The sequence below is a fragment of the Thunnus thynnus genome, chromosome 20 (assembly GCF_963924715.1).
Source record: "Thunnus thynnus chromosome 20, fThuThy2.1, whole genome shotgun sequence".
Classification (NCBI taxonomy): Eukaryota; Metazoa; Chordata; class Actinopteri; order Scombriformes; family Scombridae; genus Thunnus; species Thunnus thynnus.
In genome coordinates this window covers 14,270,247-14,287,401 of record NC_089536.1, presented here as the reverse complement: position 1 = coordinate 14,287,401, position 17,155 = coordinate 14,270,247, and the positions used below count along the sequence as shown (strand labels likewise).

General features: G+C 39.9%; 1 protein-coding gene across 1 annotated transcript; it reads right to left on the bottom strand.

The window, feature by feature from the left end:
* Positions 1 to 891: 891 nt before the first annotated feature.
* On the bottom strand, positions 892 to 16,486 carry slc35g1 (solute carrier family 35 member G1). The gene is made up of 5 exons (XM_067577011.1): positions 15,976 to 16,486; positions 14,165 to 14,345; positions 9,666 to 9,800; positions 9,121 to 9,317; positions 892 to 4,901 (listed from the first exon to the last, which is right to left on the bottom strand). Exons 1-5 carry the CDS (start codon positions 16,283 to 16,285, stop codon positions 4,477 to 4,479), a joined length of 1,248 nt encoding a protein of 415 aa, XP_067433112.1. The 5' UTR covers positions 16,286 to 16,486; the 3' UTR covers positions 892 to 4,476.
* Between the last annotated feature and the right edge of the window lie 669 nt (positions 16,487 to 17,155).

Below are 17,155 nucleotides of genomic sequence, written 5' to 3'. Positions count from 1 at the left end.
TCATTACATGTTTAGTAGTAAGATATTACCATTATACAGCTGTTACCGATGATAATGATAACAATAGTATTGATCATAGTAGAAGTATCACTGTTCATTCTACTTCTCCCAATACATAAAATCAATAAAATGTATCCTATAATAATGTTATTTGTATATAATGGCTCTTAAAAAATCAATGGGTGTAGCCTTTACTGTATAGGTGTTAGTGCTTTGTAGAAATGAATAGCGATTGCCTGTTGAAACTGAATGTAGAGCTTTTTTTAAAAAGTACAAAAAGCAATTTTTCACAGTGAGTGTACAACACAATCTGTTTGCAGTTAGCCCTACTACAGCGGGTGCGAGACTTGGTTTTGCAAGATATGGGTTATATTGTCACACAACGAAAAACAGCTATTCTGCATGAATGCACAATGCCTCACAAACGTGTGTTGTTTACAAATAAAGGGGAAATAAACAAAGACCTGTGCAAATGCTCACAGAGACAAATAACCTGCATGCACATGTACATACACACATGCATAAAAACACAATGACAACAATCCACTCAGCCAGGTACCATTCTAAGTACTACTGTCAACAGCTACCTGACTCAGTGGTTTGTAAAAAAAGGTTCTTTGGCAATAGCCTAGTTTGTACCATTGTCACCTATTGAGTCATTAGTGGAGCCGGGTTACACCATTGGCTTTGGGGACAATGATGTAAGCACAGACAACATCCCTACACAGTTACACAGTTTGGGTCTGTTCCACAAGTTTCACACACATTTCAAACAAAAAGCGTGATTTCTGAAAAAGAAACAGGTTTACAGAAGCTTGAAAGCACAAAAATAACCTTTTCTCAGAAAAAACACAACTGTTTCATGTTATTAGTCAAGACAACAGACAGAAATCTATGAATTCATAAAGAATTTATTACTGAATCACAATATACTAAATAGAAACCATCACTATGCAGAAATATATACATCTTGTAGAATATGTCGATGTAATACATTACAGAAATAGTAAAATAAATACTATTAAAGCATAGTTATAAAACACTAAAAACAGTTTTAGTAGGTTTGTAAGGCTTATAGGTCCTGAAACAAGTGAATAAAACATTTATCTACCCATCTGATGGAAATACAACACATTGTGCTTACACTACCAGTGTTCAAGTCAATGAAGCTAATATTCTGAGAAGAAGAAATCTATGTCAAAGCAAATCAAACAGTAGGAGCACAAAATGAAGCACAGTGCTTTTAATTAAATTCCCCCTCACTAAAGTATGATGCTGGGATCACATCAGTAATTAAAACACAGTGGGCATATTTTGCTTTTATTTCATATGTAGACAGAGTGTACTGATAAAGTTGTACATTGACCCCAAATCAATCATCCAACTCTACTCTACTCTTTAAAAACAATAGATAGGTTCAGAATTCTGTTAGTTTTTAAAAAAAAAATTAATTGGTATTGACAATATAATGTCATATCAGTGCAACCCTAATAAGAATAATCCCTCTCGTTGCTCTTGTTGCATAATGTTTGTGCAGTTAAGTGCAATTTCCAAATAGAGTAAATTACATGTAAATAAAAATAAAATGAGGTCAATCTATAGTGCTTTCTCTAGTATAAAATGGGAGCTTTGCTTTTTTAAGTTTTACATATGACAATGTGTGCCAAGCCATATAGGGCCATTGTAGATCTAAATATTCCCCTTGGAATCAGTTTGACTTTTTAAAGAAGAGAATAAAAGTAAACAAACATATATCACTGTCATATAGGTGTCATATTCAGACCCCTGTTAACAAAATAATGATGTGCAAACTCAGAGTTCAGTTATTAGTGATATACAGTATACTGTATAAACGGAAGAACTATAATTGGAGGCAAGTCTGATGATGTAACTGTGCTGACACAAGAACAGAAACAGCAGTGTGTGAAAAATAGCAAGAATGACTTTTAGAATATCAAGTAGAAGTCTAGCAGCTCTAATCGCCTGCCTTTCCTAGCTGTATTGCACCCAATTAAACATGGAGGACTGCAGTTGCACTGTGACTTCATCAGCCACAACAGTAGGAAATTCCTTGCTAAAAGCTACAAATACAGAAGTATACCAAACACAACACAGAACGTGCTGCTGAGCTAAAAACCCCGATCCCTTGATATCAGTAAGTTTTGGGGTTTCCTACATACAATAACACATCAAAATGATCTCTTATTCACACTGCAACTAAGGACAGTGATACACAAGGCAGACAATATTGCTTTTAGCACAAGATTCATTCTATTTTTGCTCTGAAAAATTCCAAAACACTATATTTTAAGACTATTTTAAAGTCTCACTTATTATTTTTTTACTGGGAGTTTTACTCATCGACTAATCCTTGTAGGATAATCATAAGGTGAATACAGACATTCTCAACTTGGCACAGGAATCACAAATAGCTGTTTTTCTAGTCAGTGAGTCTATCACAAAAAACGATACTACAGGTAAAACTGAGTGGTGCAGGTTATATGATGTGCATGTCCATACTAAAAAAACAACAACACTGTTACATTGTAGTTTCACCTCTCATCTTTCCTTTCTAGGTCCTTTAGTTAATTGAAGAAGTTCTTAAAGCAATCCTTGTGTGCAGCTGTTCGGATGATCAATTCATGTGTTGAACGTTAGTGGCAGGCTACTTTCTCTACACTCTAGCAAAGACAAAGTGCAAACCTTAGAGCATCACAGAAAAGATATTTTTAGACTCTTGTGAACACTAATTAGATGCTTTAGCTCAGATGAGATGGTAAAGAAATCAGTGTGGTCATCAGGGGATAAGGTTCATGTCTTATGTGCTTAATTTTTTAAACTTTTAAAGCATTTTAAAAATAATTTCTTATTGAGTTGACTTGTTTTTCAGAAGCACCCTGCTTCACATTCATATTGATATGCACAATCACACCTGAGAGCTGCCCAGTAGCAAAAGCCGATAGTTTCTGAGCATCTCCACTAAGGGAAGCTGAAGGATAAAGTTCCCTGTTTAAGGCACTTCAAGATATAGTTGAGAAATGATTAAGAAGGGTTTCCACCAGTGTATTCAAAGCCCGGTGGCCTATTGTGCATGAGTTGACCCCCCGCTAGGCCTAAGCATCAGGGATTTTTTTTAGAATGTATTTTAAGATGTATTCTAAACTATAATGTGTTGTATAAGTAGCGTAGCTCCTTTAAGGAATAGCTCAGTGCCTAGCGATTGTGCAGTCTAGAGAGAGTGAGAGCATGTGTGCGACGGTGAGGTTGCAGCTACCAGAGCAACCTGCTTACCATCCGAGAGCAGGCAGAGAGCGGGAGAGTTTCTACCAAAAACAAGCACCAAGACCTTGGGACACATGAGAGCAGCTGCTCGCTAACAGCTACATGTTTACAGCAGAGAGCAGGAGGGAGGACAGATGTCTCTGTCCACTACTCAGTGCACAATTTAACTTTTCTGGTGGAAACCCTGATTAAGCTTACAGTGTATATCAGATCCATGTATTGGATAATAAGTTATATTAACTTATCATATTTTGATATATCAAGAGAAAACAGCAACGATGAAAAGGAAAATCAGTGTGGTGGGAGATCCCTGAGAGAATCTTACATGCATGACCCTGTTTTTAAGTAAAAAATTATGAATTTTGGAATTTTGATTTCTAGTTTTATTACTTGAGTCGATGTTAATTGACAATGTCTTTACAATAAATCCTTTATATTTGCTAAAAAACTGTAATGAATCTGATGTTAAGTGCTAACACTGCTTATTTGGTTTGCATCGCATATTTCTTTCTTTTACAGAGTGATTGTAGCTGTATTCTAAGCACCCCAGCTATATATAATACTGTATTTTTTGCAGCTACTCCTTTGATAATGTCTATTACATACCAAAATACAATGAAATATACAGTCACAACAAAGGCTATGTAGTATACTTTTTTAGTATACTATGATTGCTGAGTCATTTAACACAGTCTGAATGGTCCCAATGCAATATAACTCTTTGGCTATGTCATTCAGGTTAAAGCAAAGGGAAAATGGATCTGGGGGTATCTTTCATTAAACTGCTTCATTATAGTGAAATTACACTTTCACCCCATTTAGGCAGTGCACATTTTATCAAAGAAAACAGGAAATACCTGTTGAATAAGAACTGAGTTAGCTACATAGGCTCCAGGGGAGCAGCAAAAGGTTTGGGGCAGCAAGGTTGAACTGCTGTTCTCATAACAATTGCATAACAATAAATTATGCATGTTGATTCTCAAGAATCAATATGTATAGATATAAAGAATGCACTTTAGAACTACCACAAGCTTATAACTGACCTCTGCTAGATTATCCTTCTATATTTCTGTTTTAATTCTCCAAAGAACATAAACCTTCTCAGGTTTGCATGTAAATAACAAGTAAAATACAGAATAAATCAAGAACATATGATAGTGAAAAAAGAATAAATAGTAAAGTATGTAAAGATTTCTATGTTGCTCCTCCCCCCTTGCGACTGTTGGTGTACCACTTCCTAAGTGCTACTCCACTGGTGCTCACCACTACGCACAGCGCCCCTCCGAGGCTCCACCAGGTCGGTGCACGGTTAAAGAAAATGAACTGGAAGATGAATGCCAGCACCACATCCACAGTCCTCATCAGAGCCACGAGTCCAGCCTTCTCGATCTGCAGGGCCTTTGTGAGGAAGGTTTGGCCAGCGATACCCAGGACTGCAATCAGCATCAGCATCCAGCGATCACGGCCACAGAATGGGATTTTCCATTCCCCAAGGACGGAAACAGTGATGATGCACTCAATGAAACCGATGACAGCATAGTACCAGACTGAGAGGTAGTAATGGACACTTTTCCCCATCTTGCGGAGGACAACAAATGTACAAGCAGCCCCAAGCGCTCCTGAGAATAAATAAAAATATAAGAGACCAGATGAATGCACCAATCAGCAGAATAATAAAAAGCAACAAATTGAAAGCACAAATACAACGTATTTTCAAATCTACTGCTTCACAGCTACATATCTGTCACTGAATTCATAGGATTATTTGAGTTAATTAACAAAATATTGACTGAAACTTGTTATTGTTCAGACTCCTCGGACATATCTGACATGCTTGAGTTTTTCTACTGAAGTCCCAGCAAGGTCAGAGAGTAGAGGAATATATCACCCAAAATTAAGAGATGCACGAAATTAACTTCTCCTCCATTTTTCTCTATAACGAAAATGGCTCCATCATAACTGCATGACATCCTGTGAATGCCAAAATGCCATTAGTTGTGTGTTGTGGTGGTCAACATATTTGGGGTCAAAGTTCAATTTAGTTGAACCTGATGAATATATCGTCCTTGTAATGTCCTTTCACTGTACAGTGTTGCTCTTGCACATTTGTTGTGAAAACAGGGTTCTTCATAAATGAGTGTTGGAAGGATTGTGATGTGTAGGGCTTCACAGGCCAGCTGTCAGTCGGCTTTAACAGCTGTAGACCTTTTGATGGAGTTTGTTGATGAGACTGACACTTAACACAGATTTTTAACTAGATGTTGAATCAGAAAACAAATATAATAAAAAGTTGGGAGTTATACACTTGAGTTTAATTTGTAATCTGTCTCCACTTTGGTATGAAACTGCAGTGATATTGTGATGGGTCAGATCAGTCCGATCAGCTGCATCGGCCAATCAATAATTGATATCCAATAAGGAGGCATGTCGTCCATTAAAAGAATTCCGTGAAGGCTGCTCTCAGGTATCCTCGCTCATGGCTCCTCAGAGATCCCTCCTCACTGCTCAGAGTAGAAATAAGAGACTTGGGACGGCCTTCAAAATGGTGGACCAGAACAACTTCTGGTTCAAGCAAGGAGCAAGGAAATATCAAATAAGAGACTTGGGATGTACCCCCTCAGAGAGTGGACTCACAGAGGATTATATAACACCCGGTGCAGCCTGTAACCACAGCTACACAGCCTGGATCCGGAGTTCTACTGATCTGCCCTCGGAGTACAGATACGCCACCTTTTGGGGACGAGGCCACACCTCAGCTGCCTTCAACTTGAGTGCCCCCAAAACAGAGTACCAGCAAAACACCGCCTTTGCAACAAAAAGGGAAGGGTTGCACATCACACCATAGCGGTGCAGGCGTGTCTAGTCCTCATCCTCTGATGAGTCAGGTGGACCCCAGCACTCATCCAGAACCACTTCCTCTGACAGCTCAGACGCGGGAGATGCCCGCGGTCACACCAGTCAAAGAAAGATTGGCCCACCAGTCTGCGTTTGCGACAGTTCAACTCCCTCGTGAAGGATGTAGAGCGCTTTGGCCCAGGGAGTCGAGATTCTAGTGTCAATAACTACCTTCAGGAGATTGAACAGACTTACCTCATGCCTCATTGCATGAGAAGCTAAAACTCATTTGGAAAACAACATCCAGGAGTTTTCATGCTTTCATTGAAATGCAACCATCATGTATCCACAGTTATTAAGTTATTCAAGGCTTTGTAGGGTCCTGCGCGAGGAGTACTCATGAAACATCAGCCACCCTTAGCACCATCCAAATCAAGCAGAGGCAATTAGAGTCTTCATGAGAGCACTAAAGGTACTTGAGGAATGCTTACTTCCAGGGAAGTAACGCACTGGGTCTTGAGGAAGAACAAGGTTTCAGGTCCCTCTTCCTCCACAACCTCCACCCCTGAGTGCAAACCCACATTACACTCATGTAAACAGGGTAGATCTACCATGCAGGAGGTCAGAAAGATGGCCCAGATGACATGGCAAACAGTTGTGTGGCCAACTGATAAGGAAGACGATGCAAGCTCTTGGGCATCCAGTCTTCAAAGAGGACGGAGTTAGGACTGGAAGGTTGGTTAATTCCTCCACCTAGAGCTGCACCTCAGAAATGCTCACACCCTCACCAGCAGGGCAGGTGGCAGAACCAGAGGAATGACCACAGTGGCAACCCTCAGGTTCAGGATAGAGCAAGAGGACGAACTCCCTTCCAAAGAAAGGCAATGTCCTCCTTGGTCAGAACCCCAAACAGTGGAACAGGGACAAGGGGAAGGGTCCAGAATCCTCCGGAAGGAGTGAGTTCAGATCAGAGTTCAGCTTAATCCGGAAATTCCTGGCGGACGTGACAAAGCATCCCAATACCTCCCGCTGCCCCTCAAAGTAGCCTGACAACTCCCCAAAAGGGACCAACAGCAGTCCTCCGTCAGCATGACTAGGCTGGGTACCTTCCCTCTCAACAGCCAGAGTCTACTTTATAGGCTGGGGGAAGAACCCAAGGGAGACCAAGACACTACCAGAAGCAGTAATGCCCAATACCCGACATGCTCCTCGTTGCAGTTCTTGAGCAACCTTGTCCACAAAGGCAACACTAAGCACATATACACCTCAGTGTTGGTAGGGGAGTGTATGAGCATTCAGGCATTGCTCGACACGGGCTCGGAGATCAGTCTAAGGCCGTATTCAGACCAAATCAGGCGGTGCGGCGAAATTGCCAGTTCTGGCCACTGTGGCACTGCACCAGACTGCGGCTGGAAAGTTGAGCCAGTGTCAACTTTTGAAGAAACGCAACCTGACGTCACTGCGGCTGAAGGCTGCGGTGGCCAATCACAGCTGGAGATCATTGATCAGAGTTGTACACTCTGCCATCAGGGAGTACAAAGACGTTACTAGGACGAGGGGAGGACATTTCTCTTCGTGTGATAACATTAAAAGTTAAGAGTTAGACTCTGCCGTCGGCTTCCCAACTCATTTTAAAAAAAGACAAGAGAAAGAGAGAGAGAGAGCTGAGAGCACCAGTGAGAGAGAGAGAGCGCAGCTATGGTCGAGCAAGCTAGAGAATGAATGAAGAGAGGGAGCACTGCGAGAAAGCTGGTGAATCAGAGCACATCAGAGCTCTAGAGCACAAATAAACATGCCCACAACCCCACACACCTCCGCTCGACCCTGCGGCTGAACGCAGCACCACCTGAATTGGTCTGAAGACGGCCTAATATGCACAGACACCTTTTCAGAGGTTGCTGGAGCGGTGATTTCCATCAGAAAACCACTGCAGACCATAACCTGTGATGTGAGCCTCATCAGCTACACACAAAATAAGGCTCCCATAATAAAACATGCTTGGCTTGATCTCACCTTCCAGGAGATGACTCTCATTCATCCCATTTACATCTGTGCCTTTGACACAGAACAACTCATTGGCCAAGACTTGATGAACCAGCTGGTCCCGCTGATTGACTGCCACCATGGGCATATTTGGGCACAACCCTGAAACCAGACAGTCTAGGAAGCAGTCATCAGGCTTCAGATGACCGAGTTGCTTTCATCCAGGATTCTGGAGAAACCATTCCAAGCACTTGAATATTGCTTGAATATTGTTAAAGTCAACCTCTGCCACACAAAGCACTCCAAATTGCCTTCATTGTGTTGTTATTTCATTGATGCTACGGGCTCAGTAACAACAATGTTATGACATGTTATGAGCCTGAATCAGTAAGTTGGTTATCAGTTCCTTGTTTTCCAGAGTGGTGCCCCCCGGGTGGATTTAATGTGAATGAAATCCTATTCTTAATAACCAATTATTAATTAATTAATTAATTCTGATAACCAAAATTAATCTGAATAACCCTGTTACACCAACAGATACTAACCACCAGTGAGGTCCATTATTTGCGGTAATGTTCTCGAAAGATAATAAATAAGACTGTAGCAGTGAGGAGAAGTTAGCCACACAGCAAAGCTCATAATTTACTCGTCTATCTTCATTTCAGATTTAGGGACAAGAAAAGGCTTCTTCCCACCACTCCAGGGACCAGGGTTCAATTCCCGGCTGGGTGATTAACATAATTGACAGTGTCTGCGGATGGGAAGCCAGTGAGGGATCATGACCACGTCATTGAATTAGCGAATCCGGCTGGTTGGAAAATACAAGCTGCAAATGCAAGCAGCTATAATAAGACTTCTAGCAGAGTGGCTAATGTCACTCTTTGATTTTGTAAGGAGCTGACATGGGGAGAAGCTAGTGGAGGCAGACAAGAACAAGAATTTTAAGCTTCCTCTAATAATTTAACTGATTCATTATGGTCTAAAAAACACAATATATCATTTTCAGAGTCATCTTCTGACCTGCAAAGGCAGCAATAGTCCCCTTGATGTGATTAGTGTAGTTGCCCTCAATGCCATGGACATCCTCGCCAAAGAGGAATGGTGGTCGGGCGATGAGGATGACTCCAGAGAGGGTAAAAACAGTGAAGACACAGTCCCAGATTGTACATCTCTCCTTCAGGAAAATCCAGGCCAGAAGCGAGGTAAAGACTGGGTTACTGAGGGGTCAATGGACAATGGAAGAATGGGTTTAATAAAAAGAGAGTGATTTGAAAAAGTGATCAATATGTAGGTACAATGAAATAAATAAAGAATAGAGGGAAGTTGGGAGAAAATGATGAGGAATGATGATTGTTGTCTTAACAGATTTATCTCATATGAGGAACACAGCCAAGATTTTTTAATGAATTACTGACAAAGAATATGGGAGAGTGATAATCAAGGGTAATGAGGAAAATGTTGGAGGAGGGAGAAGAAAGAATGAGCATGAGAGGGAGATTGATGGTTTGTAGTGTTAGTATAATCTTTACTTATCCACAATCAATTAAATTCCTACCTATTCTCACCTGAACATGATGACAGTGGCATCTGCTAGCGGCATCTGCTGAACGGCATAGAAGAGCAGGATCATGGCATTGGAACCAATGAAACCCCGCAGCACCAGATATACACGTTTATCTCTGGGACCAAGGAAACCTGTCCTGGAGGAGCAGAGATATGAGGATGATGGATGAATGGATGGATGGATGATTAGACTGACAATGTGCATTTCAGAAAGAGAGATGACAAATGAATGTATAGATGGATGGATGGATGCATACATGCATGGGTGGGGCTGAAAAGAGGTGAGCAGAAACATATTTGTTGGTGGACGATTCATGTAAAAAAGAGGAACTGACGATGGACAAATGGACAGATGGATGGACAGGTTGGTGAATGGATATAAGTACAGGTGGTAGTCTTTTGGTATAGTTTTGATTCCTGAGGTCACAATGCGATTCAAAATCATTCCTCTATTCAAAACCAATTCTCAATCAAGTAATAAAACCATAACCTTATCAAAGACAAGAATGTTTTTTTGGAAATTTGTCAACTCATAATCAAAGATTTTTAGAGGAAAAGAACGTTGATACTAAAATGATCTGACTTTCCATCTGTCAATGCATAGATGGAAGCATAGATGGATTGATTGGCTCCATACTATGGAGAGCCCTTTCATTCAAAACTCCACCCAAACTGCGCACCACCTACCCAGCCATCAAACGAAAATTGGGAAATTAAAAACTTGGCTTTTTTAAAAATGGTTTTGTCACTCAATTTGAAAAAAAGGGTATCAAAGCATTTTCTGACATGAAATAGAATTTATAGAAAAAGCCTCAAAATTCTGTTATTTCATTCGCAAGTTTAATTTTTTTCTTGATAACACGCCCCCTGTCTAGGGTTAATATTAACCCTAACCCTTCAACATTATTAACAACAGCTACAACACTGACGGTTCAGTTATACATAGTCTGTGTCCAGTTTATAAATAAGCACAGAATGGTCTGCACAGAATAAATGCAAGACAACAGTTGTCTGCCTACAACATGCAGGGTAATCTCCCTGATCAAACTTAATAGACTATCCACACCCATGTAATTTCTCAAACCCCCTCTATCCAGCTGGGTTGGGTGGTTGAGTGGTGTGTGCTGTCGACTAGGTGGCGTGCAATGTCTAATTGATTGATTGATTGATTGAGACAGTGTACAGTTTGAAACATTGAAGATGCACTGCACCAGAGTTAGCTTGAACCTAGTCTGCATCTGTAGTCCCCAACAAAAAACATACAAAAAAACAAAACAAAACAAAAAAAACACACAGAGAACACATCATACAAAATACAAAACTACACACAGCACATCACATACACCCACAATGTCAATTAGAACTTGTAAAATTTAAATCAAGACCATAGATGGAGTTTAGACTCAATGGTCACACAGCTGATTGGTCTCTAGTAGATTTTTTCATTTGGCCTTGAATGTATTGATTGAACTACAGTTCTTCATATCATCGGGTAGGGCATTCCACTGAGTTGTGGCTTTCAAAGAGAAAGCTGACTGCCCAAATGCAGTGCAACGAAATGGTATGGTACAATCTTGTATAGAGGATATTCTGGAGGATCTAATAGAACTTACTGAGCGAGTGTACACAAAGTCACATAGTGGAGGAGGGGCCAAACCATTTAAAATTTTATAAACTAGACACAAATTTGAGGATAATCTAAAATTCTCAAAGCTCAGTAAACTGTATTTCTCCAGTACCCTACAGTGATGGAAATGCATTAGCTTTTTGTCCAGAGTTTTAAGTTTGTTTATATAAGGACTCAAGAGGTCTTATGGCTGCTTCTCCAGCCTGCCCCCAACATGTGATGCAATAAGACATATGGGAAAGAATCATAGCATGCATAAATATCTTGGCTGCGTCCAAAGAGAGACAGTTTCTAATATGTCTAAAATTTGCTTAGTTGTACTTAATGGTTTTAACTGTTTTTTAAACATGTTTCTTAAAGTTCAAATTTGGATCCAGTGTCACACCAAGATATTTAAAATCAGTAACTATGTCAATTTTTTCACCTTTGATGAAAATATCAGTGTTAGGAGGTTGTACAATAGTCTTAGAGAAAAACATACCCTTTGTCTTGTTTACATTTAGACTCAGACATGATTGATCAAGCCAATGTGTGATCCTTTCCAATGCAATTGTTAGCTTTGCAGCAGCTAACTCAGCTGTTTTTGCATGTGTGTACACAACGGTGTCATCTGCATACATTTGTAGCTCTGCATCATGACACTGTTGAGGGAGATCATTAATATATAGGATAAATAATAGGGGACCTAACACTGACCCTTGAGGAACACCCATTGTGCACTTCATGTTACTGGACAGTGTGTCACCAACTTTAACCCACTGTATTCTATTAAATTCATTAGAAATGAATGACATCCACGCCAGTGACAATATGACATCCATGCCAGTGCTCTAGATGAGAAGTTTAATTTAGAGAGTTTCGATATTAAAAGATCATGATTGACTGTGTCGAATGCTTTACGCAGATCTAAAAATACAGCACCAACTGCTCCTTGTTTGTCAAGTCTCGATTTAATTTGCTCTATTAAGTGCAAGGTAGCAGTTTCGGTGGAATGATTTGCTGAATGATTGTACTGGCGGTATATTTCTTGGTCTATAGTTACTGGCTTCAAGGCGGTCTCTAGATTTAAAAATAGGCGTGACAATGGTACATTTCCAGTCATCAGGAAAGGAGCTGTGTTTAAAAGACAAGTTAATTAAATGAGCAATAGGGGGAGTTAAAATATCTTTATGTGATTTGACAAACATGGTGTCAAATTAGAAAGCATCTCTACTTTTGGAGCTTTTTTAGGAGCTGATGATTTTGTTTACTTGTAACTCATTAGTTTCTACCAGCTCAAAAACCTGGCGTACTTTGAGTTTAAAATCTCCTAAAAATTTTGGGTCCCTCCTTGTGAGATTATCAATGTTTTTCCAGATCAATTTACCGTTGCCTTTTGCCTCATTCAAAATATTGAGATAAAAACGAGATTTAGCTTCTCTGAGCTCTTGGATAACTTTGTTTCCTTAAACCTTTATAAATCAGCATGTCAGTGTCTCTTCTAGTTTTAATTGCCTTCCTTAGTGCAGCATCTCTAGATTTCATCAGTTTCCACAAATTTTTATTTGTTAATTTTACAGTATTTTTTTTTTTTTTGCCTTCTTGAGTCCAGGGTGTGCAGAGAGGCTCCAGCATGCGTGGATTACATTACCAGAAAGGATCCTCTAAGTTTTCTTCTTGTTTTCAAAAAAATACTCTTCTGTTAGCTTCTTTAGTGCTGTATCTCCAATGGAATATTGGTAACAGCAGCTAGCAGTTAGCAGTTGACAGCTAGCTAGTTGTTTTGATTTGAAAAATATATCCAAAAATTATGTTTTCTTTTCTGTTCTTGCTGATCAATGCTATTTCTTCTTCTATAAAGTCCTTTCTGAAGATTTCTGAGTGTTAATTTGCAAAATGTTCCACTTTTTTGGGTCCAAGTTTGAAATGTAATCAGGAGCTCACTCCCAGTGCAGCCACTCCTCCGGAATCCATATTGGGTCGTTCTCCGCTGACTACTGGGTTGCATGCCATGTCCACTGGGTGGCATCGCGGGATGACTGGATAGGTAGTGGGTGTCTGGTAACTGGATAGGTGGTGTGCAGTTTGGGTGGAGTTTTGAATGAAAGGGCTCTACATACCTCACAGCTCTGAAAACGTTCGAGCAAATTTCCAAATAGGGGTTATTTGGACAAACTGACCACATATTGGGAATCTAAATGGTTACTTTCTTGCCTGAAAAAATATTAAAACTAAATAAAGTGACATATTAACAGTCCTACAGCAAAAATTACAATAGCTTTTAGTCATGCATACCCAGTATGCCTTGCGGTCCAACAAAGATACCCGAGGGCCGATCACCTGTCGGGATGGGTCGGGATGCTGAACATGACGTAATTTCCCTGGCAAATCTGAGGGGAAACCAATCATTGCTGGTTGACATAAAACGCATCACTACCGGTGCACCAGCGCGGTAATGTCACACCAGACACTAGATTAAAAAACTCTGTATACTGTGAAATACAGAGAAATTTATCTGGCGGTGATAGGCTTAATCAGCATTAAGTGAACTCGTTTCGCAAGGGCTTGAATGTAACAGACGTTCATATGGACATTTATATGTAAAAGTCCCACACTCCAGCTTTAAATTTGTTTTTATCAACGTGTATGTTAAGCCAGAATACTCGTCCATGAAGTGGGTGGTAAGGCATGAGCACAAATGCAGGAATCCAGAGAGGTAAATTACTGGCAAGGATATGCACCTAATGTACTCACAACATGTAAATTGTTGGTTTGAGAGTGTAACTATAGCTCTTACTATTGCATATACAGTATGTGTAAATCTTAGTGTTGGTATTTAACCTAAACTGTCTAACTGTGGAAAGCGAAATGTTTGAGTTTCTCCATCATGCTTACTTGTGGTAGATGAGTAACGGCATAATAAAGAGCATCTGGAAGAAGCAGCGTATGGCGCTGATCTCTATGGCATGGATTCCCTGGATGGTTTTCACCAATAGGGCAATGATGGAGAAGAAAACTGTGGACAGGAAAGCATAGAACAAACCGAGACCTGGACATTTCTTTGGTTTCTCTGAGCCTGTGGAAAAAAACAAAACAAACAAAGGCAGACAGTGAAAAACACAAGGATTGAGTGTAAGGGAAAGAAAGGCAGACATGAGAGAAGAAAAAGAGAGAAGGGGGCCCTATAGGAGGAGTGCCATGTTTACCATATTCCATATTTCATTTAAGTCATGTTGATACAGCAACTGTAGGTTGCAGTGAAACCAAGAGTGTGTTACTGAACTCCACGTGGGCTGGGCAAAAATTCAGCTGCAAAAAACCACAAACAAAAGATCTGCACAAGACAGAGGTGTAGTGTTTGCAAACCCTGCCTGTGGAACAATAAAACTGATATGCTTGCCTAGATTATATTTCAACCTGAGGTGACCCAGGCATCTTTCTTTGTACTTGTCCACAATGCGGTGTCTGTCTGCTATACCGTATATTATATACCATATTTGTCATTTTAACCTTGTGCCAGGCAGAAGACATGAATATCTGTCCTCCACTAATCTTCCAATTGTCATATTGGAGAAGTGCTATCAGCTTTGTTTGTGTATAGTGATTTTTTTCTTAGTTCTACTATATATAATGCCTAATAGACATTTATTGTTACAGTGTACATTAGTATTACAGTCTTACGCTCACTTCTGTTAGTTTTTATTACGGTTTGCTTGCACTCAAAATTTCTGGATTAATTATTAGCAGGTCATTTAAGGTAATACATTGAAATTAAAAATAGAATTGACATTGAAATTCTAAGATTTAAAACAAACTTAATTATAATTTTTTGGAGTTAGTGTACTCGTACACTAACATGTTAATTACAAAGGGGATCCATGCAGTAGTACTATGCATTGCTCATTGTCATTTTACACCAGGTACAAAAGGAAATAATGCCATACTGATACGTAGGGGGATTTAATGCATGTCTCACTTCCTTGTAAAGTTGCGAAATGAAATCATATCTTATTTATAGATGATAAAGGCCTAACCCTGGTACTGTAAAAGTGCACAGTCATTAAGTCTCTCCAAGGGTGATGCAAATGTTAAGCTGGCTTATCAGACTGTAGGCTATAGGCCTAGGCTACACCTAACAACGGAGTTGTTGATATGTTAGGCTTACACATTAAAGGGGGGAGATATAATATTTACTATTATTTGGAATTAAAGGAATTAAGAGATATGGACTCTTGGCAAGGCCAACCGCAATCAATGCAAATATTGTATTCTGAAATATACGACAATAATAAAGGATCTTTACTAAAAGACAGGTTATTTCATAATGATGCTGTAGAAATTCTGTCATTTTTTGCAGTAAGACTATGGGACCCACATTTACTGCGACGTAAAGCATATTCTGAGTTTACGTAGGCCTAATGTGAACCAGGAAATGCGTGTAAATCTTATAAAATGTGTAATTTAAAGTGACTTTAACTGTATTTTCCCTCTTTATAGGCTAATAGCCTACACGTCATTGTTACTGATACATGACGTTACATAGTTGTATAACGTGAACAGGAAGTCATCAATCTGATTCTCCAGCCGCTTATCACTTTACTTTTGCATCTTCTTTCCATTACAATGTTAATTAACAACCGACACTGATGTGAAGATGAGGCAGCTTTAATTACATGCCGTTTAACTAAGTGCGTGCACTCTTCTACCTTCACGGGATGCGGGCTCGCTTCTGACGCAAAACGCCGGCGGGCAAAGCGTTTTCTTCTCGCTGCCTTCCGGTGAATTTTCGCTTCCCGTCGCCTCCTCTTTCTCCACGGCATCTTCTTCACAATCACTCGACACACGACGAGGGTTACTTCGCAAGTGAATCCTCTCTGCCGTCCGTTCATCATCGACACACTCGTCGAGGTCGTCGGCGTTGTTCTCGCCATGGCTGTCAACTTTGTGAAACACTACTGTTATGTCGTCTGTTACGGTTAAAGCCCGCTCTTGTGTCCAGTGGTTACAGTCGCCCATGGTAAGATGTGTCGGCTGGGCGGCAGCATGCCTTGGACACAGTACTGTCCGCCTTCGGTGCCCTGAGTGACTGGGAAGACAAGGTTAATGACTAACCTTGGCAGCAGCATACAAACTCCCATGCGTTGGTTACTTTACCCACAGGGGGGCAGAACTGAACCTGCAGCAACTCTGCTGGACAACCAAAATATTACCCAACGTTTACGCCCATTGATCGCATAGGGAGGTAACTTGGTGGAGGTTTGAGCCAACCAAAACTCAAGTTTGAAGGCTGAAAAACATCTCGATGAAATATGTTTATGTAGACTCCATGATTATAGTTCCTAATTTTGACCTAATATATATGTCACAACCATGCCCTACCGTATAGTAAGTCAAAATTACAACTTATGACTATCACACATCTTTATTTTCAGTTTAGAACAAAGTAAATGTAAGATATATGACATATAATAACTGTGAGCTATAAACAGGATGAAAAAATAATTACTATGAGATACATGTTTCCTAATTTGTCATATATTTATGTCTTAGCTGGTATGGGTTTAGAGGCTGAAAGTATCTGAGGGTTGTTTTTTTTTTTTTTTTTTTACCCCTAATGGCTCCACTATTCAAGGTCATAGTTAAACCCTTTCTATTTACCACCACCACAGTGGGTGCCCACAATGCACCAACATACAAAGTCAATATACTGTATTGTCAGTATTAGCAAAACACTGGTTAACACTTAACTTTAAGTCCCTCTATTTAGCATTTATAAGCAACAGGCTATATAAACACTTAATAAATGGTTTATAACACACTACAATGTAGTTATAAGCAGATATGTGTTTATGAATGTATTTGTCAACAACTATAAATCCTTTTGCG

Coding starts and splice junctions, on each gene's coding strand:
- slc35g1 (XM_067577011.1), bottom strand. CDS start 16,285: ATGGGCGACTGTAACCACTGGACACAAGAGCGGGCTTTAACCGTAACA. Junction 9,801..14,164: donor CCGTTACTCATCTACCACAA/GTAAGCATGATG, acceptor CTGCTCCTCCAG/GACAGGTTTCCTTGGTCCCA. Junction 4,902..9,120: donor GACTATTGCTGCCTTTGCAG/GTCAGAAGATGA, acceptor ATTTATTCTCAG/GAGCGCTTGGGGCTGCTTGT.